The sequence below is a fragment of the Eriocheir sinensis genome, chromosome 5, assembly GCF_024679095.1.
Source record: "Eriocheir sinensis breed Jianghai 21 chromosome 5, ASM2467909v1, whole genome shotgun sequence".
Taxonomy (NCBI): domain Eukaryota; kingdom Metazoa; phylum Arthropoda; class Malacostraca; order Decapoda; family Varunidae; genus Eriocheir; species Eriocheir sinensis.
In genome coordinates, this window is record NC_066513.1 from 10979056 (window position 1) to 10993746 (window position 14691).

Consider the following 14691-nt stretch of genomic DNA (forward strand, 5'->3'; position numbering starts at 1 on the left):
CAATGTTCACCACCAGCTTTGGCTTTCATCCTCTTTCACTGACCATCCTGGTGAACAAGCCTACAACTTTGCTATCCTCAACGACCTAGAGCAGTTGGTCCAGCACCCTACACGTATTCCCGACCGTCTTGGAGATCGGCCCAACATTCTAGACCTCTTCCTTACCTCAAACCCTTCTGCTTATTCTGTTAAACTGTTCTCTCCGTTGGGCTCCTCCGATCACAATCTTATTTCTGCATCCTGTCCTATCGCTCCTGTACACCCTCTGGACCCACCGAAGAGGCGATGCTTCTGGCATTTTGCTTCAGCTCGGTGGGACGACCTGAGGATGTACTTTTCCGATTTCCCGTGGAATGATTATTGCTTCCAGGATAGAGACCCCTCTGTGTGTGCTCAGCGCATCACAGAGGTGATTGTCTCTGGAATGGAGGCATACATTCCTCGTTCTTTCTCTACTCCTCACGCAAAAAAGCCTTGGTTTAATCACGCTTGTTCTCGTGCTGTCAATGATAGAGAGGTAGCTCACAAAAGGTACCAGAGCCTTCAAACTAATGCTAATTATGAACTTTACATTTCTGCCCGAAATCGTGCCAAATCTATTCTCCGACTAACCAAAAATTCTTTCATTAATAGAAAATGTCAAAACCTTGCTTTCCCTAACTCTTCCCGTGACTTCTGGCATCTAGCCAAAAACATATCCTCCAACTTCACTTCTTCATCTTTCCCTCCACTCCTCAGTCCTGACGGCAACACTGCCGTCTCATCTATCTCTAAGGCTGAACTCTTCTCTCAAACTTTTTCTAAAAACTCCACTCTGGACGATTCTGGGCATATTCCTCCTACTCATCCCCCCTCTGACTCCTTTATGCCTGTTATAAAGATTCTTCAAAATGATGTTTTCTATGCCCTCTCTGGCCTCAATCCTCAGAAGGCTTATGGACCTGATGGAGTGCCTCCTATTGTCCTTAAAAACTGTGCCTCCGTGCTGTCACCCTGCCTGGTCAAACTCTTTCGCCTCTGCCTGTCAAAATCTACCTTTCCTTCTTGCTGGAAGTATGCCTTCATACAGCCTGTACCTAAGAAGGGTGACCGCTCCAATCCCTCAAACTACCGTCCTATTGCTTTACTTTCTTGTCTATCTAAAGCTTTTGAATCAATCCTTAACCGGAAGATTCAAAAGCACTTTTCCACTTCTGACCTTCTATCTGATCGCCAGTATGGGTTCCGCAAGGGGCGTTCTACTGGTGATCTCCTAGCCTTCTTAACTGACTCTTGGTCATCCTCTCTTAGCCGTTTCGGTGAAACTTTTGCTATTGCGCTGGACATATCAAAAGCTTTTGATAGGGTCTGGCACAAATCTTTGCTTTCAAAACTACCCTCCTACGGTTTCTATCCTTCTCTCTGTACCTTTATCTCCAGTTTCCTTTCTGACCGTTCTATTTCTGCCGTGGTAGACGGTCACTGTTCTTCTCCTAAATCTATTAACAGTGGTGTCCCACAGGGTTCTGTCCTATCTCCCACTCTTTTTCTGTTGTTCATTGATGATCTTCTTTCCAAAACGAACTGTCCTATCCATTCCTACGCCGATGATTCCACTCTGCATTATTCAACTTCTTTTAATAGAAGACCCACCCTTCAGGAACTTAACGACTCAAGGCTGGAGACTGCAGAACGCTTAGCCTCAGACCTTACTATTATTTCCGATTGGGGCAAGAAGAACCTGGTGTCCTTCAACGCCTCCACCTATCCACTCGACACAATCTTCCAAACAACTATCCCCTATTCTTTGACAACACCCAGCTATCACCTTCCTCAACACTAAACATTCTCGGTCTATCCTTAACTCAAAATCTCAACTGGAAACTTCATATCTCATCTCTTACTAAATCAGCTTCCTCGAGGCTGGGCGTTTTGTACCGTCTCCGCCAGTTCTTCTCCCCTGCACAGTTGCTGTCCATATACAGGGGCCTTGTCCGCCCTCGTATGGAGTATGCATCTCATGTGTGGGGGGGCTGACGTCACACAGCTCTTCTGGACAGAGTGGAGGCTAAGGCTCTTCGTCTCATCAGCTCTCCTCCTCATACTGATAGTCTTCTACCTCTTAAATTCCGCCGCAATGTTGCCTCTCTTTCTATCTTCTATCGATATTTCCACGCTGACTGCTCTTCTGAACTTGCTAACTGCATGCCTCCCCCCCTCCCGCGGCCCCGCTGCACTCGACTTTCTTCTCATGCTCATCCCTATACTGTCCAAACCCCTTATGCAAGAGTTAACCAGCATCTTCACTCTTTCATCCCTCATGCTGGTAAACTCTGGAACAATCTTCCTTCATCTGTATTTCCTCCTGCCTACGACTTAAACTCTTTCAAGAGGAGGGTATCAGGACACCTCTCCTCCCGAAACTGACCTATCTTTCGGCCACCTCTTTGGATTCTTTTTAGGAGCAGTGAGTAGCGGGCTTTTTTTATTAATGTTTGCTTTTTGTGTGCCCTTGAACTGTCTCCTTTGCTGTAAAAAAAAAAAAAAAAAAAAAAAATCTGAAAGGCTATGAATCGTTCGAGTATGATTACACCATACTGTTTGATATACAAGTTTCTCTTTCGTGTGCTTGTATGGTAGATTATCGACGTAAATCGGCATGTTTGCAGTTTATATAGAGGGGTTGCACTTGACGTCATCAGCAGCGATCAGCTGATCACTTCTCAGCTGCCCCGCAAAGGCCCGCCATTTTGGGAGGCACATATTTACCGCAAGAGAGCTCGCCAGCTTTTCCCCGCCATGTTACTGTGTTAGTGGCCCATCTATTACTGTGTTGGTGTGTGTGTTAGTGTCCATCTATTACTGTGTGGGTGTGGGTGTAGTGTCCATCTGTTACTGTGAGCGTGTGGGTGTTAGTGGCCCATCTATTACTATGTGGATGTGGGTGTTAGTGGCCCATCTAATACTGTGTGGGTGTTGGTGTTAGTATCCATCCATTACTGTGTGGGTGGGTGTGGTAGTGGCCCATCTATTACTGTGTGGGTGTAGGTGTTAGTGTCCATCTATTACTGTGTGGCTGGGTGTGTTAGCGGCCCATCTATTACTGTGTGGGTGTTAGTGTCCATCTATTAATGTGTGGGTGGGTGTGTTAGTGGCCCATCTATTACTGTGTGGGTGACAGTGTATCTATTACTGTGTGGGTGTGGGTGTGTGTTAGTGTCCATTTATTACTGTGTGTTATTGTCCATCTATTACTGTATGGGTGTGGGTGTTAGTGCCCCATCTATTAATGTTACTGATAGGTGCTACACTGCCACTCGCGGTAGGTAGACAGGGGCTGCCAGGTATAGGTCAGTGGGCTTTTTTTGAACCCCTTACTTTCTTATGCTCTTTCTAAAGACCGCCCGGGGATGCCCGGGGTTAAATTAGTCATATATTCATTGTTCTTATCATCAAATATATTTTGAAGTGTGATAATTAATGTATATACTGTGTGTCCATCATCATTTGCCAGCCTAACGGATAGTTATATAACGAAGCCTAGCCTCACTGTCCAGATTTTTTGCATATTCAATTAGATTGTAATATGAAGACGGGAGGCACGGGCCAGCCATCATCAGGGGGCAGGGGCTCAGCTGATCGCTCGTGCTTCCCAAAATGGCTGACAGTCGTTATTCCTAAAACAAAAGCGAAGCGGTGTGACGTCAGTGCAACCCCTCTATAAGAGGGCTTGAGGGTTTTTGTATATACAAACATCCAAATATATCACTGAAAATATAAAGCTGATTTTTACGCAATCACGAACTAACAATGTGCAGGAAGTAGATAGGAAGACACCTACCGAAACGGGCGTAAGCTACTCTCGATGAGGCGTATATGGGAAGTGAGGAGTGAGCTGAAGCCCTCCAAAGACCCTTCCCATGTCCTCAATCTCCCTTTCTCTATTGTTTCATCAACACCAGAGAGTAGTTCAGCATGCTCTCTAAAGACAGATCCTCTCTCTTGCCACACCACACTACATTCACACATCATACACAACTTTTCCCAAAAGTTGAAATTCAAAATGGCGCACCTAAGCAATGCCTAGGAGTCCCCGCCTGGGGGGGGGGGGGGGGGCACATTCACCCGGGGAGGATTCCCCTTCTAACTGCCGACTTGAGAGGTGTCTTGATAACTCCTCGAACATCTTTCTAATATCAATCTCTGCAACCTTCGCGGTCTTCGTTCTAAAATTGACCTCTCTTTTTGGCCACTCCTCTGTACTCTATTCAGGAGCAGTAAGTAGCGGGCTTTTTTTTCATTATTGTTTTTTTTTTATTACGCCTTTGAACTGGCTCCTTTCCTGTAAAAAAATCGTAATAATAATAGTTATTATTATTATTATTATTATTATTATTATTCATTATTATTATTATTATTATTATTATTATTATTATTATTATTATTATTTCCATCGTATTATGATGATTGATATTATAACAAAAATAATCATAATAATCATAAGTATGATAAAAAATCATGATAATAAGGATGATAATAGTACTGATAATACTAATATTAATAATTTTACCCAAAAATATATTTGTAATAATAAAAGTGTGTGTGTGTGTGTGTGTGTGTGTGTGTGTGTGTCCAGCTGCTCCTCTTGTCCGCCCAAGGCATCTTCCCGATAGACCTGAACAACGTTTTCTACGGCCTGGTGTACCGCTTCCCGCGAGATGCTGACAACAGGAACTCCTTCTACCAGGTGAGGGTAATTGAATATGGAGTAGTGGAGGAGGAACAGAGAAGCAGTTGGGGAGCTATAGAACAGGATATATATATATATATATATATATATATATAGAGAGAGAGAGAGAGAGAGAGAGAGAGAGAGAAATATAGATACTCATGCCTTACAGATACCAAGGTACTAACTAGATGGTCAGTTTCATATGAAAACTCAAGCCTCCACCAAGACATTGCATTTGTGCCTAAGTGATTATTAAGTTGGAGGAAGAAGGGGTCGAGTTTCAGTGTATGGTGAAAGTGGGACGGGGGTGGAGGATTATTCGCCAGCTTGAATGGGTGAGAGGAGGGTGAGTAAGTGTTTGTGTGCCACTCAGGTGCCCGAGGTAGAGGGGCTGCCTGCGCGTGGAAGGTATGATATGGAAGGAGGGAAGAATGACTCTTTACTATGAGAAGGAAGATACGTGTGAATGAGTGCTTTTTGGTGGCGAGGGTGCCGTGTATGTGACACAAGTATTACTTGGAAAGAGGGAGGCATAACCTTTGCCATGAAAAGCAAAGGAGGCTGATTGAGTGCTTGTGTGCTATCCAGGTGCCCGAGGTGGAAGAGGTTACTGTGCACGTAGCACAGGTATGACGTGAACGGAGACAGGCATGACCTTTGCTGTGATAGGGAAGACGAGGGTGCGTGAGTGCTTGTGTGCCCATCAGGTGCCAGAGGTGGAGGGACTACCGTGCACGCGGAGGCTCCTGTGCGAGCTGGAGACTGCAGCGCGGACCAGCGATATCTACCTGCCCAGGGCACCGAAGGAGCATGAGGGACGAGACCCCAGCGAGGAGGAGGCGCCACAGGAAGTTGACCCCATTACTGAGATACAGATCGAGGCAGTGCGTGCTCTGTACAGGTGAGTGTACACACACACAACAACAACAACAAAAATTGATACTACTTGAAATTCTAATAATATGACCAAACTTGGGAATATTAAACTCAAATATTTTATGCCCCATTAATTTCTGACTCTTCATCACGTATTGTAAATATAAAGATCTTGAATTAATTATGATCCCAGATAGTTCTTTATTGAATTCACGTCCCTCAAGCTGTGGTTTGACGGGCAGCCCTGCAAGTAAATTGTAACTTCTGCTTCTACATTTTCCAAGTGACAACTTTTCTACTTTTAATTTACTAAACGGTAGGTTCCCACACTAACCTACTTAGGCACAGCGGATCGTGTTGGTGTCCTGCTGAAAAAGAACTTTCTCTTTCTTTTCTTACTTTCTTAATTTTACATCTTACATAACATATATGTCGATGAGCGGGCAACGGCCCGCCGCTGCTTTTCTCTCTCTCTCTCTCTCTCTCTCTCTCTCTCTCTCTCTCTCTCTCTCTCTCTCTCTCTCTCTCTCTCTCTCTCTCTCTCTCTCTCTCTCTCTCTCTCTCTCTCTCTCTCTCTCTCTCTCGCTCCGTTGGTGCTTGATTTGTACCTCATTGTGTGTCTTCTTGTTGGATCTGATGATGGCGTTTCGGTGTTCTTCTACAAACTGGTGGAAAGACTTAACCAAATTTTCCTTGAAGGTCTTGTTAATGTTTGTTGAGACCCATTTATCTTCTGGCGTCCAGCCGAAAAAAGCGTAATGCAGAAGAGCAATAAATGTATCTCAGCAAACATCAACAAGACGTTGAAGGAAAACATCGATGTCTTTCCATCAGATGGTAGAACAACACCAAAACGCCATCATCATATATATATATATATATATATATATATATATATATATATATATATATATATATATATATATATATATATATATATATATATATATATATATATATATATGGAGTAAGTAGGAAGACACCTAACGAACGGGCGCAATCCACTCCCGGTGAGGTATATATGGGAAGTGAGGAGGGTGCTGAAGCCCTCCAAAGGCCCTTCCCATGTCCTCACTAACCGTTTCCCTATTGTCTCATCAACACCAGAGAGTAGTTCAGCATGCTCTCTAAAGACAGATCCTTTCTCTTTCTACACCACACTACATTCACACAACACACACACCTTTTCCCAAAATTTAAAATTCAAAATGGCGTTCAACAACAGTGCCTCGGAGTCCCCGCCTGGGGGGGGGGGGCATAAATTCCCCCAGGGAGGACTCCCCTTCTGGCTGCCGACCTGAGAGGTGCCTTGATAACTCCTCGACCCTTTCTCTTCTCAATTTTTGCAACATTCGCGGTCTTCGTTCTAATTTTCATCTGTGGAACACCATCTCTCCTCCTCTAAACCTCGCCTTCTCTTCCTCACCCAAACACAGGTTTCTGAAGCTACTGACAGCAATCTCTATTCTGTTCCCTCCTACTATCGCTATCCTAAATTTCAATCCAAAGCTGAATGTTGCGTCTACGTGCGCAGCGACATCAGTTGTTCTCGTGCCCACAAACTTGACTCTTCTGAATGTTCCACCATCTGGCTAAGACTGCATTGTCATTGTATCACTAAATACATATGTGCTGTTTATCTCTCGCCTAACTCTACTGACTATGTAAAATTCTTTGACTATATGAACTCTAAAGTGAAGCACATCTTGACCCACTCTCCCTTCGCTGAAATCATCATCTTGGGAGATTTTACTGTTCACCACCAGCTTTGGGCTTCATCCTCTTTCACTGACCAGCCTGGTGAACAAGCCTACAACTTTGCTCTTCTCAACGATCTAGAGCAGTTGGTTCAGCACCCTACACGTATCCCCGACCGTCTTGGAGAAAGGCCCAACATACTAGACCTCTTCCTTACCTCTAACCCTTCTGCTTACTCTGTCAAACTGTTCTCTCCGTTGGGCTCCTCCGATCACAACCTTATTTCTGTACCCTGTCCTATCACTCCTGTGCATCCTCTGGACCCATCGAAGAGGTGATGCTTCTGGCATTTTGCTTCAGTTCGACGGGACGACCTGAGGGATGTACTTTACCGATTTCCCGTGGAATGATTACTGTTTCCAGGAGGGAGGCCCCTCTGTGTGTGCCTAGCGCATCACAGAGGTGATTGTCTTTGGAATGGAGGCATACATTCCACGTTCTTTCTCTACTCCTCATGCTAAAAAGCCTTGGTTTAATCATGCTTGTTCTCGTGCTATTAAAGATAGAGAGGCAGCTCACAAAAGGTTCCAGAGCCTTCGCACTCCTGCTAACCATCATCTTTATATTTCTGCCCGGAATCATGCCAAATCTATTCTCCGAATTGCCAAAAACTCCTTCATTAATAGAAAATGCCAAAACCTTGCTTTTTCTAATTCTTCCCGTGACTTCTGGCATCTAGCCAAAAATATCTCCTCCAATTTCACTTCTTCCTCTTTCCCATCTCTCCTTAACCCTGACGGCTGCACTGCCGTCTCATCTGTCTCTAAGGCTGAACTCTTCGCTGAAACTTTCTGTAAAAACTCCACCCTAGACGATTCTGGGCATATTCCTCCTACTCATCCCACCTCTGACTTATGTATGCCTATTATTAAGATTCTTCCTAATGATGTTTCCTATGCCCTCTCTGGCCTCAACTCTCGGAAGGCTTATGGACCTGATGGAGTGCCTCCTATTGTCCTTAAAAACTGTGCGTCCGTGCTGACACCCTGCCTGGTCAAACTCTTTCGTCTCTGCCTATCATCATCTACCTTTCCTTCCTGCTGAAAGTACGCCTTTGTACAGCCTGTGCCTAAGAAGGGTGACCGTTCCAATCCCTCAAACTACCGCCCTATAGCTTTACTTTCCGGTCTATCTAAAGCTTTTGAATAAATCCTTAACAGGAAGATTGAAAATCACATTTCCACTTCTAACCTTCTATCTGATCGCCAGTAAGGGTTCCGTAAGGGGCGTTCTACTGGCGATCTTCTTGCTCTCTTAACTGACTCTTGGTCATCTTCTCTTAGCCGTTTCGGTGAAACTTTCGCTGTTGCGCTAGACATATTGAAAACCTTCGACAGAGTCTGGCACACGGCTTTGCTTTCTAAACTGCCCTCTTTCGGATTCTATCCCTCTCTCTGTTCCTTTATCTCCAGTTTCCTTTCCGACCGTTTTATCTTTGCTGTGGTAGATGGTAACTGTTCTTCCCCTAAACCTGTCAACAGTGGTGTTCCACAGGGCTCTGTCCTATCATCCACTCTCTTCCTGTTATTCATCAATGACCTTCTTTCCATAACAAACTGTCTTGTCCACTCATACGCCGACGACTCCACTCTGCATTATTCAACTTCTTTCAATAGAAGACCATCAAAACAGATAGTACATGACTCCAGACAGGAGGCTGCAGAACGCTTAACCTCAGACCTTGCTATCATTTTCGATTAAGGTAGAAGGAACCTTGTGTCCTTCAATGCCTCAAAAACTCAATTTCTCCACCTATCAACTCGACACAATCTTCCAAACACCTATCCCCTATTCTTCGACAACACTCAGCTGTCACCCTCTTCAGCACTAAATATCCTCGGTCTATCCTTAACTCAAAATCTTAACTGGAATCTTCACATCTCCTCTCTCACTAAATCAGCTTCCTCGAGGTTGGGCGTTCTGTATCGTCTCAGCCAGTTCTTCTCCCCCGCACAGTTGCTATCCATATACAGGGGCCTTGTCCACCCTCGTATGGAGTATGCATCTCACGTGTGGGGGGGGCTCCACTCACACAACTCTTCTGGACAGAGTGGAGTCTAAGGCTCATCGTCTCATCAGCTCTCCTCCTCTTACTGATAGTCTTCTACCTCTTAAATTCCGTCGCGATGTTGCCTCTCTTTCTATCTTCTATCGATATTTTCACGCTGACTGCTCTTCAGAACTTGCTAACTGCATGCCTACCCCCCTCCTGCGGCCTCGCCTCACACGACTTTCTGATCAAGCTCACTCCTATACTGTCCAAACCCCTTATGCAAGAGTTAACCAGCATCTTCACCCTTTCATCCCTCACGCTGGTAAACTCTGGAACGATCTTCCCTCATCTGTATTTCCTTCTACCTACGACTTAAACTCTTTCAAGAGGAGGATATCAGGACACCTCTCCTTCCGAAATTGATTTATCTTTTTGGTCACTCTACTCTATTTAGGAGCAGTAAGTAGCGGGCTTTTTCTATTATTCTTTTTTTTTCCGCCCTTGCACTGTCTCCTCTGCTGTAAATATATCTATATATATATATATATATATATATATATATATATATATATATATATATATATATATATATATATATATATATATGTGTGTGTGTGTGTGTGTGTGTGTGTACACACACACAGGGTGAGTGTGATGCGTCTAGTGCAGTAACATAGCTTAGTGTTAAGTGTTTGCTCTCCCTGCCTTCTCGCTTTCAGTTACTGCCGCTGGGTAGCCTTTGTGGCGATAAAGGAAGCTGAGTACGTAAGTTTTCCCTTGCTAGTACACAGCCTCTCCTTCACCAAGACTCCTGCTGTGCCTCCTCGCGGCCACGCACGGTAACTGGATGTCTTGCGACTCCAGGCTAAATTAGTAGGGGATCTCGGAACAGTAGTGGGTCCCAGAGGTCTGGCGTGCAGGCTCACTGGCGTGTGGACACGCCCTGGCGCCTACCAACCACTACACCTGCTGCCTTGTGGGTAATGTCTGTTTAGACAAAGGTTAGGAGAAGGAAAACTCTGACTCAAAACCACCTGCTGCCTTGTAGGTAATGTCTTTTCAGACAAAGGCTAAGAAAAGGAAAACTCTGACTTAAAACCACCTGCTGTCTTGCAGGATCAAGCTTCTTTAGGCAAAGGCTATGGGAGTGAACACTGACAGAAAATCAGGAGAGTGGGCGCTTGGCGCTCTCATTCTGGCAGCTTCCTGCGACGGCGTTAGCGCCCAGCCGTAACAGCTTTGCTGTTTCCCTGGATCGACTGGCGCCGTGGAGAGTGGGGTCATGCAGGCTACATGGGCAACAGCTCGTCTTCCTTACTTTTCTACCCCGGTAAACATCCACTCCGACTGACTCTGACTACATTTTTACCACCTTTTAACACCGGAGAGAACACTCCGGCTGCTGGGATGCGGCAGGAATCAACACGGGAAGCAACATTTACCGGTTATAAGTTAAATGCTCGATTGGCGTAGAGCCCGGCGCCAGGGGTAGCTTTTGACAGTGGAAGGGGTTATTTAGCCCCACTGAACAGCTATCGCCCGCTCCAAGCTGGGCAGCCCCGTCAGAAAGCTGCTGTTCCGCCACGGCTTGCCTATCCTCTTTGGGTGCAAGGGGATCAGGATATCTGACCTGGACGGTGAGCCGCAACTCAAGCACCAGAGACCTTTAAAAAACAAAAACAAAAAAGGGCCCCAACCCTAAAACTGGGAACCTGGCATACATGACGACCTTTCCTCACCTCTTCATGAGCTTCTCCTTCAGTGCTGGCGTGCTGGCTCCGTGCCCCAAGATATGAGAGATTCCAAGATCATCACCCTCTACAAAAACAAAGGAGAGCGAAAAGACTGCGATAATTATCGCGGCATTTCGCTCCTGAGTGTTGTGGGGAAGGTCTTTGTACGCGTGGTCCTCGCCCGTCTCCAAGCCCTAGCAGAGCGTGTGTACCCTGAGTCACAGTGCGGTTTTAGAGCTGGCAGGTCAACAATCGATATGATTTTCTCCTAACGTCAACTCCAGGAGAAATGCCGGGAGCAACAACTTCCCCTTTACATCAGCTTTATTGACCTTACCAACGCGTTCGACCTCGTCAGTCGGGATGGCCTTTTTCTCCTCTTGCCCAAAATTGGCTGCCCTTCCAAACTCCTCAGCCTCGTTCAGTCTTTTCACACCAACATGCAAGGCACCGTAGTGTTCAACGGCGGTTGTTCAGAGCCTTTCAATATCAGAAGCAGCGTTAAGCAGGGCTGTGTCCTTGCTCCAACACTCTTTGGAATCTTCTTCTCCCTCCTGCTCCAACATGCCTTCGGCAGCACAAGTCCCTCCATCCTGCTCCACTCACGCTCAGATGGCCGCCTCTTCAACCTTGTGCGTCTTAAAGCAAAAACAAAAATTTGCCGAGTTGAGCTGAGAGACTTCCTATTTGGCGATGATGCATCTGTCGTTGCTCACTCTCCCGAAGACCTACAGACCCTCATGGACCACTTTTCCTCTGCTTGTGACGAATTTGGTCTCACGATTAGTCTAAAGAAAACGCAAGTCTTCACACAGAATGCCCCAGAGCGTCAAGTGATCCGCATTGCTGGCCAGGCTCTCGATAATGTTGAGGATTTTACTTATCTTGGCTGTACCATCTCAGATAAGCTCTCCTTAGACGCCGAGATTAACAAAAGAGTCGGCAAAGCAGCTACCACCTTTGCCCGCCTATCAAAGCGCGTGTGGAACAACAATCGCCTGACCTTGAAAACAAAGGTAACTGTGTGCCGCGCTTGTGTCTTGAGTACCCTTCTCTATGGCAGTGAGACTTGGCCGACATATAACACGCAGGAGAAACGCCTGAACTCATTACATCTTCGTAACCTCAGACGCATAATCAACATCAAGTGGCAACAACGGGTCACCAACACTGACGTCCTGGTCCAAGCCAACCTCCCCTCATTGCAGACTCTCCTTCGTCAATGAAGGCTCCGCTGGCTCGGCCATGTCAAGCGCATGCCTGACGGCCGCATCCCTAGAGACCTTCTCTACGGTGAACTTGCTAGAGGGAGACGACCCATCGGGCGTCCAAAACTCCGCTTCTCCTATGTAGTGAAGAGGGACCTCAAGGCCTGTGAGATTGGCACAACTGAATGGGACCCCCTTGCGGAGGATAGAGCCGCCTGGAGAGCAGCGGTAAAGACTCATACAGAGCTGAGTGAGACCAAACTTATCGAGGCTGCTGAAGCACGCCATGCTCGAAGGAGAGACCGGGCATCCAACACTACCACACCCGACCCTAACGGAGGTCACCTCTGCAACCTGTACGGTCGAGTTTGCTGCTCCCGCATCGGCCTTTTTTAGCCACCAACGACGCTGCTCAACACAGGCAGCCGTCTAATTTTTAATTTTATTTTTAATTTTAATTTTATTTTTTTATATTTTATTCTTTTTTTTTTTTTTTCAACTCACTACTCGTACGCTTGAGAATGATTATCAAACTTATTTGGATGTATCCATAGTTACTGCGCGACTTAAGGAGGCCTAGTAGTATATATATATATATATATATATATATATATATATATATATATATATATATATATATATATATATATATATATATATATATATATATATATATATATATATATATATATATATATTTAGATTATCAATAGCCTGTATGGACAAAGTAAGGCCCTTTCATTTCAGAAAAGTATTTTCTTTGGATATCATCAGACTTGCAGACAACATGTGTGAGGGGCCCAGAGTTCAATCGACCGAAGCAGCATGTTGGTGTTTTTTTAAAAGTCCCTTGAGGTCATCACAGACGCGTGCCAGCACGCCATGACTTTTTCCTTTATGATCCCTTTCCACTTGGCCGAGGTGAGCAGCCCTTATGACTGATTTGCCTCTCCCCTGCTTCTCTCCTGACCTGCCCTTTCTCTTCAGGGAGGACGACCCAACGGGAGAGCTGTCCGAACGGGGCCGTCGTGCCGTGAAGGTGGTGGAGGAGCTGACCGGCGCTGCGTGTGAGACAGCTTACCGCTTGTGTCCTGGCAGGTGTGTGTGTGTGTGTGTGTGTGTGTGTTATTATGTTTTTCATGTGTGTATGTGTGTGTGTGTGTGTGTGTGTGTGTGTGTGTGTGTGTGTGTGTGTGTGTGTGTGTGTGTGTAAGTATGTGTTTGCGTGTGTGCGTGTTTGTGCATTTAATAATAATAATAATAATAATAATAATAATAATAATAATAATAGTAATAATAATAATAATAATAATAATAATAATAATAATAATAATAATAATAATAATAATGATAATAACAATATCAGGTTTATTGAGGTATGGCAGCCGTTAATACACAGACAGTAAATCCAAAGAACTAATACTAGGCTACACTAAATGGAGAGAGAGAGAGAGAGAGAGAGAGAGAGAGAGAGAGAGAGAGAGAGAGAGAGAGAGAGAGAGAGAGAGAGAGAGAGAGAGAGAGAGATGGGTAGGGAGGGTTGGGGAATGCTAAAAATAGACAAAAAGAGGATGGGAGTTGGCGTGGTGCTAATCCATACCGCGGCCCTTTGGGTTGACAGGGCTATCACTGATGGACATTATTAATCAACCGCGCTATTTATTGTGGTGCCTTAATAATCGGGTGGGGGAGGCGCGTCGGGTGGCAAGAGGTGGCGATGGCGAGGATGATGAAGCAAGGTGGTGCGTTTCAGAGAGCATCGGGAGACTCAGATTGGTCAAGGCATTTTCGTAGATGTGGTAAACAGGGCCTAAAATTACTATAAATGCACTCTTCTGAACCTTCTCAAGCTGCTACTGTTGGGTTAGGGTCAGGGAAGACGACCGCACCGGGGAGACATACATGAGTTTTGGCAGTATAAATGATGTGTATATACGGCACAGCTCAGCAGCCGGTGTCCCCAGCGCCCTGAGGCTGCACAGCATGTACAGCTTGTCGGAGGCTGCTGTAACGGTGTCGGTGACGTGCTATTTCCATTTTAGCTGGTTGTCCACAGTAATGCCACGTAGTTCAGTGGACTGGACAACCTGGATGTGATGTGAGCCAATTGACAGGTGGGGAGGGGGTACTCCTCTTTTGGAAGTGCGGAGGTGCATCACCGAGGTCTTGGTGTGGTTGACTGTGACACTATTGTCCACCCTCCATGCTTGAAGGCTGTCGAGCGACGCTTGAAGAGGTGCATAGTCTGGAGTCCTGTTGGTGACGGGGATGCCCACGGTGCTGTCGTCAACGTATTTCCAGCGATGCGGTGTGTCCATGAGGGTGTCATTATTGAGCACCAGAAAGCAAGGAAGACCAAATTTAGTGCCTTCTGCCTTGCCACACGTCAACTGTTGAGGGGAGGAGACAGAC

General features: G+C 45.6%; 1 protein-coding gene across 1 annotated transcript in view; it reads left to right on the top strand.

Annotated features, from left to right (window-relative positions):
- Positions 1-14093, top strand: part of LOC126982961 (uncharacterized) — a 38856-nt gene extending 24763 nt beyond the window's left edge. Inside the window, exons 3-5 of the mRNA XM_050835309.1 lie at positions 5419-5612; positions 13267-13377; positions 14087-14093. Of these exons, the coding sequence (XP_050691266.1) occupies positions 5419-5612; positions 13267-13377; positions 14087-14093 (312 nt within the window). The remainder of the gene's footprint in view (positions 1-5418; positions 5613-13266; positions 13378-14086) is intronic.
- The last annotated feature ends 598 nt before the right edge of the window (positions 14094-14691 follow it).